The 23,779-nt window shown below is 35.9% G+C and overlaps 1 protein-coding gene and 1 long non-coding RNA gene across 5 annotated transcripts; one reads left to right on the top strand and one right to left on the bottom strand.

Annotated features, from left to right (window-relative positions):
• Window positions 1–215: 215 nt before the first annotated feature.
• On the top strand, window positions 216–5,993 carry LOC119628538 (uncharacterized). 2 transcript variants are annotated; one of them, XR_009973215.1, is made up of 5 exons: window positions 216–726; window positions 807–983; window positions 1,358–1,465; window positions 1,549–4,944; window positions 5,365–5,993. It is a non-coding gene; the product is annotated as an uncharacterized LOC119628538 (long non-coding RNA). The 2 variants fall into 2 exon arrangements; XR_009973214.1 differs by having other exon boundaries at window positions 1,877–4,944; window positions 5,365–5,897.
• Window positions 5,994–14,870: 8,877 nt separating this feature from the next.
• Window positions 14,871–21,227, bottom strand: LOC101744573 (cilia- and flagella-associated protein 161). Of its 3 annotated transcripts, none has more exons than XM_021350692.3 (7): window positions 21,045–21,220; window positions 20,588–20,709; window positions 19,634–19,796; window positions 19,290–19,531; window positions 18,077–18,235; window positions 16,779–16,868; window positions 14,871–15,111 (listed from the first exon to the last, which is right to left on the bottom strand). In XM_021350692.3, the coding sequence occupies exons 3-7, from the start codon at window positions 19,767–19,769 to the stop codon at window positions 15,019–15,021; spliced, it is 720 nt and encodes a 239-aa protein (XP_021206367.1). In that variant the 5' UTR covers window positions 19,770–19,796; window positions 20,588–20,709; window positions 21,045–21,220; the 3' UTR covers window positions 14,871–15,018. The 3 variants fall into 3 exon arrangements, with proteins under 3 accessions (XP_021206367.1, XP_021206366.1, XP_004930175.1); XM_021350691.3 differs by having other exon boundaries at window positions 20,584–20,709; XM_004930118.5 differs by lacking the exon at window positions 20,588–20,709 and having other exon boundaries at window positions 21,045–21,227.
• Between the last annotated feature and the right edge of the window lie 2,552 nt (window positions 21,228–23,779).

The following is a 23,779-nucleotide window of genomic DNA, read 5'->3' on the forward strand; positions in this document are numbered from 1 at the left end:
ATGGAGATTAGAGTACCTGCATACGTTGCAAGTCAGACAAAAGTGGTGTACATCAGATAACCCCGTGAAGGTTGGGACAGTAGTTCTTATTCATCAAGATGACATTCCACCGCTCCGCTGGCCACTTGGCGTTATACAAGAGGTGTATCCAGGTGCCGATAACATTATACGCGTTGCTTTGGTAAAAACGAAATCTGGATTTCTTAAACGTCCAGCCGTGCGATTCTCTAAAATTCAAACAAGAACTCGCATCTCACTACGAAATTCTCCATCACTTCGCATTCGCAATGGAATGACCTTGATTTGGCATTCTGTAAACACTAATCTTAATTACCCTGCCTCGAGCGAAGTGAAGTGACAACGAAGTTTGTTTACAATATTAATAGGGATAGCCGTATACACGCAAATGTAAATCGAAGCTTACCGGTTTCAGTTTTTCTTTGTATTTAAAAGCATTCTGTAAGAAAATACTATGAATTTAAGCTTTGGTGTCTAAACCACATCTAATATATCTAAAAAGAAAATTAAAAGTCATATATTTATGAAATTAATTGTAATTTCTGGCTGTACGCTAAGTTCCTTTGCGTGCACTGGCGAATACCAGAATTAAAAAACAAAATTTAATTGTTTTCAAAACAATTTCGAGCGGTCGGAAGTTTTTATTTTGCTTTTTCTAGATTTGTTGTTACTTTGTGAGTGAATTTAACGTTAAATAAAAATTATGAGGTAAGTAAAAGTTAATTTGAGGCTATCCATTCGTTTCATCCATTCGTTTTTAATGTAAAATTTAATTAAATTACCAACAGATTTAAAGAGCGTTCTTCTCATCCGACATTGGCGCAAATAGAGGCATTAATAAACGTTTTGGGTTAAAAGCTAGCGAAACAAAAGGATTAATCGAATCTCAACATGTTCAATAAGAGAACAAGGATATTAAAAAAATATAGGAACTAAATTCTCTTGTCAGTTAAGATCCATTCCCGGTGAGATATTTAGGACATGTTAACATATATTTATGTATGATATATCTATCTACTACGTTTTTATTGATGTTCTATTTTAACAGGGCATGAAGGTAATTTATTTGTATCTCAAATTCACCAACAAAAAAATTATTTTGAATTAAATAAATCAAATCATTAACAATTTAGGTATTGCAAGTTAGATTGATGTTGTTGGAATGTATTTATTGATGCAGAGGTGACTGTATCTATGGTAAAGGGTGTGCATACTGGTACAGGGGTGGCAGGCAGTGCCAGAGTATTGACTAAACTGACATTATGTTGGCTAAAGGCTGCATACTCAGTTTAAAATAAATGAACAAAATTTAGGCATAACCTATTTTATTATATTTAAGGAACTACAACAGATTGAAAATACTAATCCACATCATCAGAATATTGTAAGGAGAATTTATAGCCAACTCGGAAAATGTATCAGTATTGGAACAATCGCAAACATACAGGTATGTATGTTATACATAATTATCTGAAATAAATACCTAAACAAAACTTGCATTTTAAAAATTAATATTTATTGCCTTTTTAGCATTGCATCAAGAATCACCTATTTTGCAGTCATCATCCTCTAACTAAATGCAAGTAACTTCTACTTATTGTGATGCTACTACTAGTAGCTCCAGCCACAGTAGGTCTCACATGTTAGTCAAGAGATTGGGTTGATATGTGTTTATTCAGGTCAAAGTACCTATTCATTGGACCACCATATTAGGGACATTGATTTGTGTATATTGCTGTTACTTGTAAATAAAAACATTTTGTTGCATGTATTGTAAACAAAAACATTTTGTTGCATGTATTGTAAACATTGTATTTTACCTAACCTTGTTTTTAAATAAATTTATTATTTTTTTCAGCACCTCAACACCTGACCTGCTATTTCACCACTTTTACAATGAAAAGCAGAGTGTACTCAAATTACTGAGAGAATTTTGTGGATAGAGGAACTGCAGGTGAAGATTCAGGGTGTTCATATGTGTGTCGTCCAAAGCATTTTTGAACACAGTACCACATATAACTTAATGAAACTTACAACCATGGGGGAATGAATAGTCGACAATCTGCAAGAAGGATGAACTGTTGGTGGAATTAGCACATGCAGCTAGCAATTTTAAACCTGTATTTCCACATAAGTTACTGATGCAAACAAATTTCAAAATTATTGTATATAACTATTGAATAAAACTATTTTTATAAATCATTAATTTATATTTGAAGTTACTTCACACTATAAGTTAGCTAATTAGTAAAATTTAACAAAGTAATTCAACATGACCACCATAATGTACATGTAATCTCATCATCTGAAATCATGGGAACTGGCAGCTCTGCACAATTGCAAATGTTGTGCAAAACACAACACGCAACAACTATTTTTGCTATCTTATCAGGGTGGTAAATTGGCACCCTATAGATCAGCAAACACCTGAATCTGCTCTTTAACATACCTATTGTTCTTTACACTGAGTTACGGGCAGTGGAATGAAGGCGGTGCTACAAAGCTTCAGGAGTATCTTCCTCTATATTAGCAAAAGCTAGCTATTATTAGCAGGTATTAGCTAGCATAGCATAGCGTTATCACCTATTTCTGCCGTGAAGCAGTAATGCGTTTCGGTTTGAAGGGTGGGGCAGCTGTTGTAACTATACTGAGACCTTAGAATTTATATCTCAAGGTGGGTGGCGCATTTACGATGTAGATGTCTATGGGCTCCAGTAACCATTTAACACCAGGTGGGCTGGGAGCTCGTCCACCGATCTAAGCAATGAAAAAATAAATAGCAAAAGGTGTCATAAGGTTGGAACGTTGACAATATACAGAAAGCCCGAAAAGATGTTAAATAATTATAATGGTCATTACTTGCTGTCATTGACTAATCTAGTAGATTTTATTTCGTTTTGATTATAACTGAATAAAGTTATTTAAGATAAATACTATATTTCACAATAACTTATAGCAATATACACAATTACAATTTAACTGAAATGAATACAATCTGAATACATAGGTTCTTAATACACATTTCGTTTATGGATTACATATCAGAATTTCGAAAAATATTAATAGCTTTACAAATTGTACATTTCTTGCATGATATTCTTTGCGACAGTAAAACCATTTTTTATTGGTAGCAGATCTTTTTAAGGCCACCAACTTCCCATCAATACACCCAATAACCCAAAGGATTCTAAATTTTTCATAAAAACTGCAATATTTAGCATTACATTAATATTGGTAATTTTTTATGAAGAAAACATTTTTTTATTTAGCTTAAACCTCTCCTCCTCCTCCTTGCATCGGTTTCCTCATTACTGAGGGTCGTGGTCATGGCCTTGAAACAGTTTGTTTTTTATAGTGCACCGCCATCTGTTCCTATTTAGCTTAAACCACCTTCTTCTTTTTTCTTTGCTTTTCCTTCAACTTTTGCCATTCTTGAGCATTCTGTGGGAATCTTAAATATGTATATATAGTTGCTGGGTTGTTCAGAGCCTCCACAACCTCAGATATAAACTGGGATGTCTGGAACAAATATGTTCTTATATTTTCTTTTATGATTTTTTTGGTAACTTCAATTGGCCAAAAATAACAAGGTGCACAATAACTGAAACTAAGAAATAATCATTAAACAATACACATAGTTATTAGAGAATCTAATTTGTATTCTTTCAAGATATTTTTGGTAGACTAGTTTAGTGGTATTGTTTTACAATAATGGGAGAGTTGGATATAAACAAATGGGCAAACTTTAATAATATGTTATAAAGTACCTATTTTGTTCATAAAGACACAATCTTACCACGTGGAATACCTACCTTTAGAAGAGTTGAAAGTCCTTTTCAATGGCTTTTAGTGGTCTTCATCAAAGGGTGTAATTCACACCCTAACTGGTTCATATGATCCTTCGACAATCTATACACTTTCTTTATACTTTTGCATGGTCGTCATCTCAAGTTAAAAGTGATAAATTGTGAATTTCGTAGGCTTGTCGACGCATTTCACGCTGATCCGTAGCGTCAGCTTCTTTCAACAATGTTTTCAATAAAAATATACGCTCCACAAAATATCGATGAAGAATAAAGTTATTTTAAAGTGCAATTTTGTTAATTAATAGTATTTTTTTAATAATTAACAGCGGTTTATAACGTTTTCGTATATTCTCACTCACAACAAACACTTAAAACACTAACTTTTGATTTGACAAATAAAATGATTTTGCGATGCGAAGTTCTTGCCGAAATTCGACGTGATTTACACTACAGAATGCCGTTTCAAACGTCAACTCATACATTTTAGTAAAAAAAACTCACGCTTGCTAGTTCAATTCACCCGCGAGGGGCGCTAGTGTAGATTCGGCACTACAATGAAATTTACAGAATGCCAATTTGAAAACTCACACCAAATTCACGTGCGAGTTTGTTAAACAACGCTTACAGAATCGCACGGATGTTGTAAAATTATATCCGCTACCGCTAGAATAAATTAGAGTACCGCATGTCATCAACCGCTTCAACTCTACTCGTAAACATTCATGATGGCTTATTATTAATTAAAATTTGTTTCTTTTCAAATAACTTCCCGCTATTTAAGCTTTATGCTTCCTATCTTAGTATCTTTATATATTTGTTGAAAGTCCTGCGAACTTTCAAGGCGGGCAGGATGGTCACGCGCGGATTTAGTAATGGGATGCTAATGAATTATTGGGATGGCGCCACCTTTGGAGTTTGTCAGTAACTAATTACCGCGACTATCCAAAGCGGGGTTCTACCCGATCGATCACGCTTTACCGCTAGCTGCCTAGATGGCGGCACTTGTATATTGCGGGGTGCTTGTGCTTACGAAAAGCTACGTGAGCTTCGTCACCCCCTCCCGCCGCCCGCGTGCATCCATCGCCGACGCCCGCACAACAGTCACTGGCAAGGTCTACAGGTGAGTGCAAGTTCTTTTAATTTATTGCCATTTTATTGCTGTTTCCGTGTAATCACTCGCCCGCCCGCTCGCTTATGTGTATTTAATTTATATCTTTAGTTTGATTACTAGCTTTTGTTTACCGCTATATAGTTTTACCGCTCCGCTAATTATAAGTGACAAACATTTGTCACATACCGCTTAGGACGGCTATTTACACGCCTTTCTACAACCCCGCTTTATATGCTCCCGCCGCAGGAGGGCTATTTACACGCCCCCTTGCTACCCCATTATTCCTAAAGTATTAAATAAAAATAAAGTTTTAAACTCTATATTTTGTAGTCAGTCAACTTAACCGACACCATAAAATAATAACAATAATTTATTATGTTAAAATTAATTGGATTTTCGGATTGTGATGTTTTATTATTGCCTTTGTAGGCAGACTCACATACGGCCCACCTGATAGTGAGTGGTTACGGCCATGGACGTCAGCAATGCTAGGGGCACAGCCAAGCCGCTGCCTATCTACCCAGCGTAGCATTGTTTTTGGGAGCAATGATTATAGCAGAGATGAAGGGCAAGCGTGGGAAAATGGGCACAGCGAGTAAGAAGACAGCGGGGAAAGAAGTCAGGAGAGAAAAACTAGTAAGAATACCCACTCTTACTACTTCGCAGTGGGTGCCTAATTATAAGTTTTGTAAAAGTGGAATTACGAAGAATACAGTACGGAATTAAGTAACCTACTGCAGTCTGTATTTTATTTTCTGTCTGGTGGGGGGCATTAAAAAAAAATAAAAAAAAATTAGATGGGTAGACGAGCTCACAGCCCGCCTGGTGTTAAGTGGTTACTGGAGCCCATAGACATCTACAATGTAAATGCGCCACCCACCTTGAGATATAAGTTCTAAGGTCTCAAGTATAGTTACAATGGCTGCCCCACCCTTCAAACCGAAACGCATTACTGCTTCATGGCAGAAATAGGCAGGGTGGTGGTACCCACCCGCGCGGACTCACAAGAGGTCCTACCACTAGTAATTACGCAAATTATAATTTTGCGGGTTTCATTTTTATTACACGAAAAAGTCACATAGTTTACAATAGTGAACACTTTACAATGCTTTTGAAGCTTGAAGACAGAATAATTACGCTAATAATTGATTAAATCTGTACTCTCAATTTATCGCATTATTTATTGATAAACAATTATTTATGCTTTAAACCAGCATAATAGTAGTTTAAAAATTTAATAAGAAACTAGATTGAGTCCGTTACACATTTACAATTTCGAAACACGAAAATTATATAAATAATAAAAAAAACTGAGAGAGTAAAGTGTATATACATTAAGAAACGATTTCGTACATATTAAACGTGCCGTCTTCATCAAGCGACGTCGTTGCGATAAATCTGAGCTTTTCACGAGACCAAAAATTACTCGTCTGAATAATGTTCCGTTTTTATTAACCGCTAAAAATATTGTTGGGTGAAGAGAACACCCTCTGATGAGAGCAACGAGATTACCTGCGACGTTTTCTAAGGGAGAAAATAAGAATACATTTATCTTAGTTAAGAGAAAAAGATGGCTTGTCTGGAATCAAAACGAATATTGCGATTTTGTTTTTGTGCTGATTCAAATAAACAGCACGCTTTATCATGAACTATTAGTTTAAAAAAAACATTATATTTAATGATGGCGTTTTCATCAATGCATGTTTATTTAAATACATAAGTATTCCTATTCTGACCTATTACGTACGTTTCGACGGTCCGTCACCATTAGGCAGGGTCCGCAAGGCGGCGAGACCACCTAAAACTCCTAACTTTACTGCTGATAAGGTAAAAAGCCGTTTATTCATATGAAGCAATGCTACTACTATACCGGTTTTCAAAGGTAGGTATCAACTTTTTTAACGAAATACGTACTTGACTTATGCTCACGAATAACTTCCACGATTAAGAAATATCGACGTGTAACTAAAATAAATTATAGAAAAAAATACAATTTGCGTAATTGTAACAATTTGTAGCGTGTGCTAAACTGTATATTGTATGTATTGTACTGTACGGGTTACCACCGCCTTACTTATCTCTGTCACTGACTTCAAGGACAAAGGGGCCGTACGTCCTAGGTAATTGAAACTTCCGAATGATTGTTTAAAGTGGATGGCGACATTACTTGGTGCGGTAGTAAAGCATGAGCTGCTCCACGTATCCAACGATTTGAATAGAACAAGAAATTAGATTTACCGTTTGAGTTTCAATCATGTTTCATCTTATTCTCGAGACGATCACCTGCATGTAAATTACGCCATCTCGGCCTCTACCTAGTAATTGAAAATTTTACGCTGAAGTTATTTTTTGCAAATTCTTCTTTCAACGAGGGCACTCAAATTTCTTTGAAGCGAAGTGGAAGTTGAAATATTTTCTTGCTTGGAGATAAATTAATTTTGCATTTTTAATGCTCCGTCTTGCCATATAAATATTTAAAACGAATTTTGTCAAGTAATGAATAAAGTCCCTTGATACTTTAATAACGTATTAACCTATTACGCGCATCTCATTTTGCTGAAAAACTGAGCATTAAAAATATCAGTGGTAAAAGGCAGACTGAACCTTACCCAATTCTTTAAAATTATATAATTAAAACCTCTAATTAAAGTAAAAAAATGGACTGTAGATCTGGCTATTCTTAGAAACAGTAACATAGCCAAACATATAGTAGGGATGACTGTTCCAGTGATAACACCGAAACTAGTGAGAGGGTAGATACATTTACTTGCTTCTTATAACTCACCCAAAGTCTTGTCTTTCTTCATGGTGCTTGCAACAGAACTAAAATATCAGGAAATTACGAAATTAAAAATCATTGTACCTTAAATAAGCATTTACCATATTCTAATTTTTATTCGTGCTTTTTAGTATTGTTTTAAAGACTGTTCGTATTTATTATAAGCATGCAACCCACATGCATTCTGTTAGTGGTCCGAAAAGTCAAATTTGAGGTAAGAATGCGTTATTAATAGCTACCTTAGAGTTATAGTGAATTGAAATCCTGAATTATTCACGTGGGAAAGTTACAGACAGCGAACAACTGTAATAAGGAACAATTTCCCAACAGGTTTTCACGGTATTCTATTAGCATTCAATTCGTTGAATTTCGTTCACCGTGTCAAATTAGAAGAACGGTATAACAATCTTTCGTGATTTACGTTTGTTTTGTAACACAGATCTGGTATAATTCACTTGTTAATATATCTTGTTGATAAATATACTTATATCAGTGGAAAATATTTGTCATTTAAGACATTGAAGTCTTTGTAGAATTCGATTTGTTTTGAAATTGAATACATGCTACGATGGAGAGCACGCTTTAAATGTCAAAGGAACTCACCGCAGGGAGTTCCGGCGTACCAAGCTTGGCAACGATGGACTATGCTTTGTCTGCTATGTTTTGCTATGTACTTCATGGCATTGTTGACATTAGATTATACTAATTAATTAACTATACAATTACATATCGACACTAAAATATACTACAAGTCTACTTTTACTGTCAACGGCTATTGATATATAATACTTCTTTCGTACCTTGGCAAACAGATCAGAAAATTTGAACGAGGTAATGATGTCGTAGATTGAAGCAACCGATCTGAGTACGAAGTGTACGAGTATTCTGTCGCAATGATAAACCTTTGTTCCCTGTGACGAGTTTTTAGAATTGTTATCGAGTCTATTGTGGGCGTTAATGAACAGCGTTTCACGGGGAAATGCTGTCTGAACAGAGATAAGCGCGGAGCGGCACGGGGGTGAAAATTGACGATAATTATCACTTCATTGTGTTGACTTATCTGGCGTAACGTGGCTGCGTTGTTCTTTCCAAGTTCATTTAACCTTTCAATTTTATTAATTAATCTGTGTGTTCATTATTATCACTGTTTTATTTTTCTTGTAGCTTAGAAATATAGATTATATACAAGTGCGTGTTCAACCAGGCTAAGTTAAGAAAATACTGTTATGTAACCTCGCAACTTACAATTTTAACTTCTCTTCTCTAACTACAGAACCTATTGGATATTATATCGTGATTTGTTTCAGAATTTCCATCCAATAATAAAAAATTTAAAGGCTATTTATTTAAAGGCCTACTTTTACAGATAAACATCAAAACTTGAATGAAAATTGTGTCAAAGAGTGTTAAATTAAATGAAAATGTGAAACCACTTAAGATATGTGAAACGGAGATATTTTGATCTCTTATTTACAGTTTTATATCATCGCTGCATAGTCATTTGCATATAGGAAATATACCCCAAATTTCATCTAGCCTTTCCAGTAAAATGGCTGAAATATATATGAATAAGGAGACATAAGACTAGGGTGACTTCGTGATACTTTCCATTTCGATGCAATGCTATGCTGCAGAATATACACCATTATGAAGCTGGTAAGATGAAGTGGTATTTTAATTCACATACTGTATAGGTATATGACATAAAAATACTCTGCTTCAAGTTAGCTAGCTATCTTTCATGTAGTTGTATATATGTATTATCATTTCTTCGTTACACAGTAATGTAGGAATAATATTATGATAATAAAATCATTATCATAACTGACATGCGTGCTACAAAGAAAAAGGTTCGTGTAGAAATCGTAATACATGGCCCTAATTATATTATTGGGGAATCAAAGGACAAATTTTGGCCCACAAATTAATTGCATATCTCTGAAGTGGATCGGGATGCGTAGACCGAAGAAAAACTATCACGACACCTAACTCAATAAGGAGAAGAAATCTTTGGCCAGGGCTCGGTAATGCAGACCTGTTTCTTTTATTTTAATTCATCCTTGTTATAGAAATAACATTTTTAATTTATAAATATTATAAAATCCTGCCATTGAGACCCTGCTATTGATCCAGCACCGAAGGAAAAAAGTATAAACGCGTGCATTTTAGGCATGTAATGTACCATAAATAATATAAATACAAATTGGGTTTACTGTCTCTTGTGGCACGGAGTAAACCAGCTGTGATTATGAAAGATTGCGACTTCAAGAAAGAAAAACTCACAAAAAAGTATTTATGCTTATTATTAGTGCTCGCTCACTTGCTGAAATTCGACTCAATTCACTGACGCTTTAAAATCTAGTTTGGGTTTTATGTAATGCTTACACATATAAAATAAAACTAAATTAAATTTCGTATTAAATTTTTTTGAAAAGGCGGAAAAAAAACAGATATGTTTCCTAAATAACAAGACGTAAGTTTCTAAACGGAAAAAAAATCGGATAACAAACAGAGGAGAACTCATATTAAAATTATAATAGTTTACAATGTAAATTCATAAATAATATTTAAAAAAAAAGCCCGTACACTTAATTTCAGTTCTTGTCTAAACTTTGGACCTTCTTCGAACACGTGGTAGAATTTATTGTGCCTTTCATTAAGGACGTTCAATGAAGTCCAAAACGAAACAAATGATTTCGAATTTAAATTAAATTTGAATTGTACAAACTTTATTCTACAATCTACATCCACTTTTGAAGGAATTATGTATATGGTATGTAATGAAGGGATTATGCACACAGTATGTTAAACATCACTCATTATGAGTTAGATACAAGTCCCCATGTTTTGAGTGCATTTTGTTCATTGCGGATTCCACGTGCGTAAATTCAGAAAGGAGGAGTATAATAAAATTTTCATAATACCTCAAGAATTCTACTCGAGTAAGCCGAATGAACACGTAGCAACACAACGTTCACTTCAAACAAAACTACGTTAATTTTGTAGTGCGTCAATTAAGTTTATCAGTCTATAGATATTTCGCTGTAAATATGAAATTCTGAATTCGCTTGTAGATAGCCTTTTCCGTTGGCAAATTTTTCTAAATAAGAAAATCTTACGTGATTTTAGTCCTTTCAGATATTAATTAACATTGCTTTTACGCTTTAATCTCGTGTTTTTTATATTGTCATTAAATTATTTCCTACGTTTCCAATACCTACTTCAATTTTCATAGTCACTGACGACTGGTGTTTTATGTCTACGACATACTTAATTCTACTAGTGGAAGAAAAAAACACCATAAATGGTTCAGTTTGTCCACTAATTCATTACATATTTCCGAATAATGTCGTTCGATAAAAATCTGTGATTTAATTGTGTTTAAACATAATTTACCCTGTCGAAAAACAAACACAAGGAAACACCCCCTGGAGTTCCGAGAGATAAAACTAAAGTTAACGTCGTGTAATAAATAGCAACTCAACGATGAAAAGAAAAAAAATGAAAAAGCAAGAACTCCAAGAAAAGGAAGGATTGTGGATCAATAACGAAGTCAATTTTCAAATGGAAAAAAGCTTACGAGAAAAGCCAGATAATGAAAGGGAATACAGCGAGGGCTCAGCGGATATTTCAAGTCCTTTTATCAAAACTTGTACCATGTCCCGAGACTCAATGGCTCCCCGGATTCAATGAAATACGCTCATTATCGAAAGAGAGCACTCGAAAATACACTGAGATCTTGAAACTTGGAGACATTTAAATTGAACTACAACTCGGAACCAACAATAACATTTCTTCAATTCAGATGTTTGTTTACTTCGAACCAATTAGGAATTACATGTCTTTTAGGGTTGCGTACCTAAAAAAATCCCTCTATATCTAAAATTATGTAGGTTACAGCGATTTTTTCGAAAAAATATTTTAGGTATTTGTCTAGTTAGTCTAGGTACGTTAGTCTAAAAATGAGTTTTTCAGTGGTTGTTATTTAAGTCCATAGTTTGTGAAATATGCGTTTCTAATTTTACTACTAACGTAAAGTGTATTCACCCCTGACTATTTAACTTTGCAACGGAAATATTAAATAAAAATTTTATGTCAAAAAATCTGCTAAGCTGAAAATTACTGAAAGTTTAATTAATGGAACTCAGCACATTAAACTTTCAGTAATTTTCAGCTTAGTTTCGATTCAATACCGTGCGTTGAACAATTTTTGAAATATTTACTAGTGCCATACGTTAGAGTCTGTTTGGGCACAAATCAGACAGTCTATGGAAATAAGATGAGACTTCTTAACTTAAGATTTAAGGTGGGTGGCGCATTTACGTTGTAGATGTCTATGGGCTCCAGTAACCACTTAACACCGGGTGGGCTGTGAGCCCGTCCACTCGTCTAAGCAATAAAAAAAAAACCTCGATCCTTGCGCTGCCGTGGAGTGAATAGAGCGACCGGTCGACGGTGTATCGCGTCCCGACCCGGCAGGCTGGTTCTGGTCCAGCGGGGTATTCCGGGACACCAGCGGCACCGTCTGGGCGGCCCGACGGGCTGCCGTACCGAGACGGCCGACGTTTCAGAGCCTTCGATTCGCCTCGAAGGCTCCGTCGGCTGGGCGTCCTTGGGGTGAGCCGCGCCGTCTGGTTGTAGTGTTGACCGCGGTAGCCCCCCTACCTCATCCGGGTTCTGACCTCGGAGGGGATCGGACGTCGGGTATAAGAGTGCAGGGGAGTCGTTTAGTGGGTGGGCCCTAAAATCCTTGGGCCCGCGGTCTGCTCACAACACCATGCAGATCGTTGAGTCTCACATACCCCGCGCGCCCCTTTTGCGCGGGGACCTCGTAGGAGGGTCGGCCCAGTACATGAACAAAAAAAAAAAAAAAAAGGTGGAGGATTTCGTGTTGCCGATTTTATGCGGTCAAGTAACGTCATTGGGTACTTACTCGTCGTCTGCGGAAGTAGAACAAAACATTTTCAGTTACACCGTCAAAAACTTTGGATTTTATTCGTGAAAGTTATTATTTGTATTCCGTCCCGTAATCGGGCTGGTTTTTTATATATTCACTTTATAACAATGAATGCGCGGAGGTAATCACGAACTACTGGTGCGGGTGGCGATTATGTAGCTCGTTTTCAAACATAAATTATTAATAAATATATTATGTATTTTACTAATAAATTGTTATTAATTATTGATAATATGAACAAGGAAAAAGCAAAAATTATGTTGAATGCTCATGTAGCGCCCACTCCAGTAAAGATCGGAGGCTCTACGCTCGAAGTTGTTGACGAGTATATTTACCTGGGACACACTGTCCAGCTAGGTAAGACCAACTTCGAAAAAGAGGTCAACCGTCGAATCCAGCTCGGATGGGCAGCGTTCGGAAAGCTACGTAAAATCTTCTCATCACAAATACCAGTGTCTCAAGACGAAAGTCTTTGACCAGTGTGTGTTGCCAGTGATGACATATGGCACTGAGACGTGGTCGCTCACAATGGGCCTTATGAGAAGGCTCAAGGTCACCCAAAGAGCAATGGAGAGGGCTATGCTCGGAGTTTCCCTGCGAGATCAAATCAGAAATGTGGAGATTCGCAGGAAAACCATGGTAACCGACATAGCCCAAAGGATTGCGACACTGAAGTGGCAGTGGGCAGGACACATTTCTCGCGGAACGGATGGCCGTTGAGGCCAGAAGGTTCTTGAGTAGCGACCGCGTACTGGAAGACGTAGCGTGGGTAGGCCTCCACAAGGTGGGCCGACGACCTATTGAGGTTCACGGGGATCCGCTAGATGCAGGCAGCGCAGGACCGGTCTTTGTGGCGAGGCTTGGGGGAGGCCTATGTCCAGCAGTAGACGTCCATGGGCTGATAGAATAGAAAATTTAGTATTTTATGCGGTTACGCTTTTTGGCGGTTTTTTTTAAGTCACGTCTTATTTTAATTTATATTCTTATTTTTATGAAAAATGATAATATGGAGTGAAATGAAATGAAGATAATTAATTTGAGACATTAATCAACTGGGATAAAATTAAATGAAATGAGATGAGATGATATGGGATGAAATATAATCTCAGTAAAATGGTGGTCATTTACTGAAAAATTTTCAGTGGATTTTTTGGAGGGTCCCAAAGAGTTACGTCCAGCGACTGTGTTTCATTTTCCCACATTTGTGCACTTTCACAGATATTAAACAGTTAATAAGCCACCGTTATTACACATTTAAACTTGAAGAAACACTAAATAGACGAAATAAAACAAATCACACAACTTCACTCCTCGCGTTCCCGCCAAAAAGTCCTTTTAGGCAGTAATTTTAATAAATTATCAGGCAACGGAATCAAATGAGGATTTATAGACTTAGTAACTTTATGTAATATTAGAACAAGATCGCGTTACGATTATTCCTATATTTTACTTGACTTATGCTAAAACTGAAATTAACATAATTAATTGGTAAGACACGAATGCAATCTGTTTCCAACTTAACATCAATAAAAGGTTGAAATCGAATCGAGAATTATACTTTCATTCAAAATTCATGATCACAGTATTTTAGATCATTTCTTATAACGAAGGGTATGACTTATTCATGTTACTGACGGCAGACGCAATAAGTTCCAACAACAAAAAGACTTTAGAATTCAAGCCGCATATTAAGAAGCGACTATATTGAATCTAATGATTTCAGTTACATATTTGTTGTTTAACGTTGTAATTTTTCTATACAAACTCGTGGCAGAGAAAACTGTAAATCGACTAAGAGTGTCGATTAGAAACTAATTTGTATAAACTTAAATATTTTTACGTTTTTTTTTATTGCTTTTTATTTATTGCTTAGATGGGTGGACGAGCTCACAGGCCACCTGGTGTGAAGTGGTTACTTGAGCCCATAGACATCCACAACGTAAATGCGCCACCCACCTTGAGATATAAGTTCTAAGGTCTCACGTATAGTTACAACGGCTTCCCTTCAAACCGAAACGCATTACTGCTTCACGGCAGAAATAGGCAGGGTGGGGGTACCCAACCGCGCGGACTCACAACAGGTCCTACCACCAGTAAAAACGTTTACGTTTCATTCTAATGATATTCACCAGTCTTCTAGGACAAAAGAAATCTTCTTTTCAAATCTGACTTAAATTATTATAAATCACAAGCCATGCATGTTTCTTAAAAAAATATAATAATGATTTATTCATAAAAGTAAAATATAGGTACATAAAATAATACGACGTGAAACAAAAAAAATAAAAATAGATTTTAATGAAATCTAGAATTTTTTTATCTTCTAAACTACAGTCAATGAATGTTCCTAATTAGCTATGGGCGTATAAATTTGCCATACATTATTTGGAAGCTCTCGACCATACACATCAAGGCATGTCTTCATGATAGGTGCACAGATCTGTCAAAAATGTTTATAAATGACAATGGATTACAATTAAACCACGCCAATGGATTATTTCAAGCCACTGGTGAAAACAACTTCAAAATAATTTCACCAATTACTTTAAATTATGCAATGAAATGAATTTTTTTTTTTTTTGCTTAGATGGGTAGACGAGCTCACAGCCCACCTGGTGTTACTGGAGCCCATAGACATCTACAACGTAAATGCGCCACCCACTTTGAGATATAAGTTCTAAGGGTCTCAGTATAGTTACAACGGCTGCCCCACCCTTCAAACCGAAACGCATTACTGCTTCACGGCAGAAATAGGCAGGGTGGTGGTCATGGACAACATCTATCATCATCATCATCATCAGCCTATAGCAGTCCAGTGCTGGACATAGGCCTCTCCAATTGTTCGCCACTGTGCACGATCCTCGGTTTCTCTCATCCAGTTCCTGCCAGCCACCCTGCACAGATCATCACTGGGCGTCCTGCACTGCGTTTTCCAGTTCGCGGTCTCCACTCAAGAACGCGTTTACCCCAACGGTTATCGGTTGTCCAGCTTATTGTTGTTGTTGTTGATGAAATAATTAACATTTTGAATGTGTATTGACAGCCGGCTTAGAGTAGCACCACTTCATGTTTTCCCGTAGGGTCGTAAAAAACAACTATGGGTTTCACCTATTCTATCATTATACTAAGTTCGCCAATATTTTTTTTGTTACTTAGATGAGTGGACAAACTCACAGTCCACCTGGTGTTAAGTGGTTACTGGAGCCCATAGACATCCACGACGTAAATGCGCCACCCACCTTGAGATATAAGTTCTAAGGTCTCAGGTATAGTTACAACGGCTGCCCCACCCTTCAAACCGAAACGCATTACTGCTTCACGGCAGAAATAGGTAGGGTGGTGGTACCCACCCGCGCGGACTCACAAGAGGTCCTATCACCAGTAATTAAGCAAATTATAATTTTGCGGGTTTTATTTTTATTACACGATGTTATTCCTTCACCGTGGAAGTCAATCGTGAACATTTGTTGAGTACGTATTTCATTAGAAAAATTGGTACCCGCCTGAGATTCGAACACCGGTGCATCGCTCAACATGAATGCACCGGACGTCTTATCCGATAGGCCGACTTCAAAATTAGCATTTACTGGTTTTAGCCTGTGAATCCACACAGTAAGCTGCCACCCTTTCGCGCTACTGCAAAGCAATCATGCGTTCTGGTTTCACCGGACGGACAGCCATAATTCAATACAATAATACAACTTAAATTTGGACCTCATGTCTCTAGGTAAGTAGTGGCTTTTACGTTGTGTTGTCTTTGGGTTTCGTGAAGTACTTCATAAAAGTTGGACCGTATATAATCAGCAAAGTTACAGTGTTAAAACAATAAAAATAAACATGATTTCCCGTGGACCATTATTTCAAGTAATCGAATCTCAATATAAACGCTGAAGCATCTATAGGCACTAGAGACCACATGATACCAGATAGGTTAAAAGCCTTTCTGTTTATCAAGAACAACTAATAATATGACTAGCCGACTTTTTCAATGCTATTGGCTGAAATTTACTGTAAAAAGCTAAAAAGGTACATCCTTTTCTGGAAAATGAAGTATTAGATTGACGCAAAAAGAGGCATATAATCTTCCATACTAAAAAATTGTCTTACCTTTCCATAAAATCCCATCGCCCAGCAACCTACATTAATACCAAGGTTGACATTTGTCGCACAATGATTTACTACTACATCCTCGTTCACCTGAGAATGATAATGACAATTAAACCAGAAATCTATACTAATATATAAATCTACAGTGGTTTTTACGGATGTTCCGTTATACCTACTGAACCATGCATCCGGTTGACTCGAAGCTTGGTATGTAGAAAATACATGTACTTAATGGATAGGCTAATATTTATATGAGTATTGGATTCCCTAATAATAATGACAATAAATAATAATGTTAATTTTAAATGCCCAGCGAAGCGGGCGAGTACGGCTTGTATACTTAGGTATATGAATAACATTTTTAATTTCACAATCTAAACAGAATTATTTTCACTGCCAGCACCAAACCTCGATACAATATAAAGTCTAGGGGATCAAGTAATGTATGATGATATAATAGTTATTAATGTGATGTAAGCTGTGACCATTGGAAACAAGATTAAAACCAAAATAAGAGTTAACAACTAATTAGAACAGGACAGATGAACATAATTATTAGAAAAAAAAATACTTTAGCGCTTATTCAAAATATTACCATATCTAAAGTGCTCTTTAAATCTCTAAAGTGCTCAGCAAATCAAGTTCAGATTTCGACTCTCATTAAAACTAAAATTTATCGGTTTTCGCGAGTCATAGACATAATTAAAACTACTTCTTCGTTTTAATTTCGCGCTTATTAAATTCATTCTATTGTTTAAATACTGTACAGTTTTTGTGTTCACACACAACTAAGATGTTATTCGCCAACATTTGTTTCTTTTTTATTGCGTAGATGGGTGGACGAGCTCACGGCCCACCTCGTCTTAAGTGCCTATAGATATCTACAACGTAAATGCTACCACCCACCTTGAGACATGAGTTCTAAGCTCTCAGTTTTAACCCCTACCCTTCAAATCGAAACACATTACTGCCTCACGGCAAAATAAGCAAGGTAATGGTACCTACCCGTGCGGACTCACAAGACCAACCCTACCAACAATAATTACGCAAATTATAATTTCGCGGATTTCATTTTTATTACACAGTGTTATTTATTCCTTCACCATGAAAGTAAGTCGTGAACATTTGTTAAGTCTTGTACGTTTATTATGTATTGAACGTTGATTGACGCACATACGTACCTATTGAATATACACTAACTACCGACTTAGTTCCTAAAACATATTTTGATATATTTAATTTTAAAATGTTTGATCCTGAGAATTTGAGATTGAATTTGAGAATAATAATTTACTCACTGTGATTGGTTTCCCTTCCAGTTCAAATCGGGTGATTGTTGGACTCTGTATCGGCAACACTCGCCAACGTGTGTTCGACACAAAATGTTCACTCAGGTACAAGGGAAACAAACTACAAAGGCCCGGTATCGGATTTGGATCATACCGTATATATAGAGGCTGAAATGTTACGTAAATGCGTACAAGGAAAAGCACCGAAAACCAAATAACAACAACTTCCCTCATTAAAAATTCAACTTTCTTACATTGTTATGTTAATAAGGTCACACGAAAAAAATTTTAACATGAAAAAACGTCCACTGTTAAAATATCTACATTATCGTCATTACGCAAAAATGTATTGTGAAATAAATAATAAAAATATTGGTGATTAACACAAGATTGCTTGGAAAATTCGTTTTCAAATTAAAATATTGTGATTTCGGGAGTGTACGCAGGTCGCTTTTTATGAGTTACGTAGCAAATACGTTCTAAATATAGAATTATATATAAATAAATAAATACTTATTAAATAAATACTTACTAACAATCACGCCACGTTAACTGGTCCCGTGATAAGTTCGTAAAGAACTTGTGTTACAGGTACCAGATAACGGAAATAAATGTAAGGATTTTTATTATACACATACATATTATATTTAATATACATCCATAACCCTGGAAAAGACATTTATATTTATCATACAAATATCTTCCCTTGGCGGGATTCGAACCCGCGACCCCCTTATGTAGTGACCATGTCACTTACCACTACACCAGACGGCCGTTAAATGTCCTATAATAGAATACATAATTATGAGATAATAAATAAATAATATATATAGGAGAGGTCCTTTATTCAGTAGTAGATTTCTTACGAATGAAATGAGATCTGTTACGGGTCTTAATCAGTCTTCTGAGGTTTTATCTTATATTATATGTCAGGTAAATTCGCGAAGAAAGACAAAGCTTATCGAAATGAACAGAATTTTCCGTAACAAAATGTATGGCTCTTTTACCAAGATTAAATTTTCTGGAGGCCAGCAACTTTGTCCCGTGTTTTGCTGGCCCGTCTATTCTGTTTTATTGAATAAGTTACTGATCTGGATCAGGTAAATTGATTTGCTCTTTGTCCATATTTGCTCGGCCTTATCAATAATAACAATATTTTTAGCATAAGAATATTCGAACAACTATTATCTACAATATTAAATGACAAATGTACGAAGATTACCTTTTTATCGAGAGACGAAGATAATGCCAATAAAAATTCTTGATTGTATTTCAAAGGTTCGCCTTCTCTATTACAGTAATCTGCACTAGTAATTACAAAGGTACTACTTTCAACCGGCTTCAGATCTGGCATTCCAACAAGAGAGCAACCATCAATTAACACCTGAGAGCGAATGATGTCGTTGGATGAGATTCTACCACCAAGAAGCAGTCCGTTTTTCCCTTCCACTGGTGGGTCTGACGCTAAAAGTATTCGTTTTTCTTTAAACATGTTCTTCTAAAAACATAATGGAAACCAACTTGTACAAACGTCAGACCTACAAATTGATTTCTTTTAAAATTTACCGGGTACGTGGGGAGCGAGTAATGATATCCTAGCCCCGAAAGCAATGCTTCCAGACGATTGTGTCAACACAGTCGGCTTGTTAAGATTCTCCGTCATTTTACGAAACCGTGCTAGCATGAGGTCGCCTTTTTTCATTTGTTCGAGAAATATATTAAGCTTGTACTGAAAAAGAAAACATAAATTATAATGATGATGATGCTATCGCATTATTTTCATCGGTTTCCTGACTCGTAGACGTAGGTAAACTACTTTTACGACTTAACCTCAAGTTTCTTATTTAAATTTGATTATAATACTTCGAACGTTTTGAATCGTTACAGCTTTAATGGTCACGAATGAGCGACTAGGTTCATCTCATCGTGAAAATGATCTCACTTAGTCGTGCGAAACCAAGATAAACTGTAAAATATTTGAAAAATCGGAAATAATGAAATAAAAACAATCAAAGCGAAATTAAACCGATATAGTAGTATACTATTGTGTAGAGATTACTTTACTAATCGATGTAAATCTATATTTTGTTAGCGTCAAAGACCAGACGAATCCGTGATTTATTTGTTGTTAAGCGGCTATCAAGCACAATTATCAACATCAAAAGCCCACAACCGTCTACCTGACTTGACATAGGCATTTCCTAATACGGGCCAGATTACTGTTGAACACGAGTTAACGATTTTTCAATGATTCAACTGGGTAAGAGTAACGACTCTCTATCTCAAATTCGAGGAAAAATTCGAGCAGAGTTATACCAACGTGTGTGCGTGACGACATATCCTACTATAAGGCCGAAATGCGATGTTGTGTGACATGGTTTTAAAATAACTATGTATGAAAAAACATTATTTCCTAAATAATAAAAAACACCAATATATCCCTACGTTATTCCAAAATATTAGGAAGAAAAATAAAAAAGGAAATCTAATAAGAATACCGCTATGTACTAGCGTACCTACTGTAGTAGTGGAAGTGATAGAAGGTCCTCTAAATAGTGGCTCAAGATAGCCGCATATCAATCATATCTTCTGATTGAAACCCAAACAGACTTTTATTGTGTAAGGTCCTCTGGCAATAATTTCTATTAAAAATTAAATTTAAAAAAAATTAATTCATACTGAGACAGTAGATGCTTCTACAAATGCGAAGCTTATAATACAAATGCGAAGCTTATAACACGCGGTGGACCCGCAAACTTAGAAAATGCGACTGCAACTGGATAATTAAAGCAAACCTCGTTATCGTCACAAGATTTTTACTGCTATTTCTCAAAATATTAATAAGTGTGGCTATAACATTATTCATATAAAAAGCAACGCTGATTTCAGTACTAATCAAAGTATTAAAATTATCTAAACCTAAAGAGAGTTGCACTACATCTCATAACTTTGAGCGCAGTTCAAAGTAGGTAATTACCTCTTCTAGTTTGGTGGCTTCGTACCAATTACCAACACGCACGCGGTTACTATACACAATACCTCTATCCTCCTCAGTTTTTTTCATAACTAAACTATAATATGTCTGTAATATGTATAACAATTTAATGACATAACAAAATAGATTGGCAAGTAGAAAACTACGTGTCACTTTTTTTAAATTGACACGGTCTTTTCTCATCTCAGAGTGTGAATATTTTAAGTGTATTTATTATCTGTGGTGTGAACTAAAGCTTATAAGTATACTGAATTCATTCATACTCTAAACATCTCATTACCAGAACATTGCACGTCATTACGGATCCTCCTGATCCATTAACGGTGCTTTTAGGCACCACAAGCACTGGTCACCGTCCTCGTCGAACCCGTCGCTTGCGACGAAGGGCTCGACGAGCGAACTAACCCGTAGACACAGCCCACTGAGTTTCTCGCCGGATCTTCTCAGTGGGTCGCGTTTCCGATCCGGTGGTAGATTCTGCGAAGCACTGCTCTTGGGTCAGTGTTAGCAACTCTCCGGTTGAGCCCCGCGAGCTCACCTACAAACGTTAGGGTGAAGCTGAAATAGCCTCTCAAGGCTATCAGAATAGGTAGGAAAAAAAAAAAAAAAAAACCATAACATATTTTACAATCGATCATAAGCTATTTACACTTTTAGTTGCCCATAATATACAGTATAATACTAAATTTTAACGGAATTTTAAGTGTCAACCCACTGTTTATTGTAGAGAACGGCGGCACGGATGATTTCATCATGACTGTAATAATATGTAAATATGTTAATACTTACAGGTTCGGGATGCAACATACTCTACGACTAGTACAAAGTTGTGTTTTTTTAAATTATGCCCTAATAATAATTATATTAGAACAATTAAGTGAACTTCAAGAAACATATGAAATCTCAATTAAGTGTCTATTTTTGGTTTTGTAAGCGATAATAATATGTATAGTTATTTAGTAAAATGTTCTTCTTTACCTATGAAGTTGCCATTTTGCAATACTGGCCATTTAAAAGATTGTTCTTGTATTTTCTGGCAATAAATTCTAACCTCAAATGGATTTTATTTTAAAAATATGGAATTCTATTTTCAAATTCATTAATTTGTTTATTGATTTTTATTGCTTTGATGGGTGGACGAGCTCACAGCCCAATTGATGTTAAGTGGTTACTGAAGCCCATAGACATCTACAACGTAAATGCGCCACCCACCTTGAGATATAAGTTCTAAGGTCTCAAGTATAGTTACAACGGCTACCTCACACTTCAAACCGAAACGCATTACTGCTTCACGGCAGAAATAGGTAGGGTGATAGTACTTACCCGCGCCGACTCACAAGAAATCCTACCACCAGTAAAAAGTAGTTAGTGTTCATTAGTATTGAATTTATTTTAGTTACATAGTATTTTCACTATATTTGTTTGTTTTTCACCAATATCGACAAGATAAAAATACGAGTAATAATGGAACACGAGTTCCGTCGCGGTAGCAATGCCGCATAAACAAACGGCTCGCAACATTAAAATGACATGTACGGAGTGAACACTACAAACGAACGCACGACTAGTTATTGGTTTGAGCCCTTCCGACATGGAAAGGACATGGGCCATTCTCGGCCCAGCTACTAGTGCTCTCAAGGACACGAATGAAATATCTATAGAAAAAAACATTTCATTTTTACATACTTATTATAAAATTTAAGGCTATTTTAATGGTGGGATAATTAAAATCATAAATAAAAAGAAATTAGCATGACTAAGCTACATTGATAATATTGAAGGACTTGCCATAGGTAAAATATATTTATATATTAAACAATGCACATTAAATCTTCTTAAAAAAGACATTATATTGCAAAAAAACTAGCAAAATATATTAACATATTTAATTATTGGATTTCATTACTGTCCTTGAACTTCGTTCAGTGGGCCGTGCAATGTATGGAGAGTGGCCCATGTCCTTTAGATCTCAAAAATGAGCGCCGTCGTCGCCCAAAAACTAAGGTCAACAACGACGAATTAAAGACGATATTGGGATCTGACGGTATTTACCGAATTTACAGCCGAGTTAGCAGCAGCTTTCAATGTTAACATCAAAACAATATTGATCCATTTGCGTCGAATCGGCAAGATATATTCTTTAGTGGTTGCGGCACGAACTGAACGATCCGCGACGAACATATTAGTCTGATAGCGCTGAGGGTTTTTTAGTGTTACCCTCATAGTCACATGACCCACCGTAGCCTGCTAGTGTCGCTGCTTTAAGATTTCCCTTACGGTGATTAACAGTTAACAGACACATCTATATTGACTAATTTTCCATGCTAATTATGTTTTGGTGTGCAATAAAGTATACTTTCCCTCTCTCTGTCTGTCTTTAAAGATCATAATAAGGATCCAAAATAAATAAATATTGTTATTATCTGGGTTGCACATAAGTTTTACGTCTGTAGTTGCCATTAAATATGTTTGCTGAACTCAATTTATAATATATAGATGTGTTCTTCCAAAAATTACAATAAAACACGTTTTATGACGAGCTGAAGGAAATAATATTATAATGAATATCCTGTTGCCATGAAAAAATTACATAATCCTAATAAAAACGGATTATAGGAAGAAAAAAAATTCCTCAACAGCATTACATTGAGATCGTCGCAAATGTTTCTCCTAAAGTGCTACCTTCGCATTTTGTCAGCAACAAACTGCCAACAAGT

Source organism: Bombyx mori, chromosome 5, assembly GCF_030269925.1.
Source record: "Bombyx mori chromosome 5, ASM3026992v2".
In the NCBI taxonomy this organism is placed as follows: domain Eukaryota; kingdom Metazoa; phylum Arthropoda; class Insecta; order Lepidoptera; family Bombycidae; genus Bombyx; species Bombyx mori.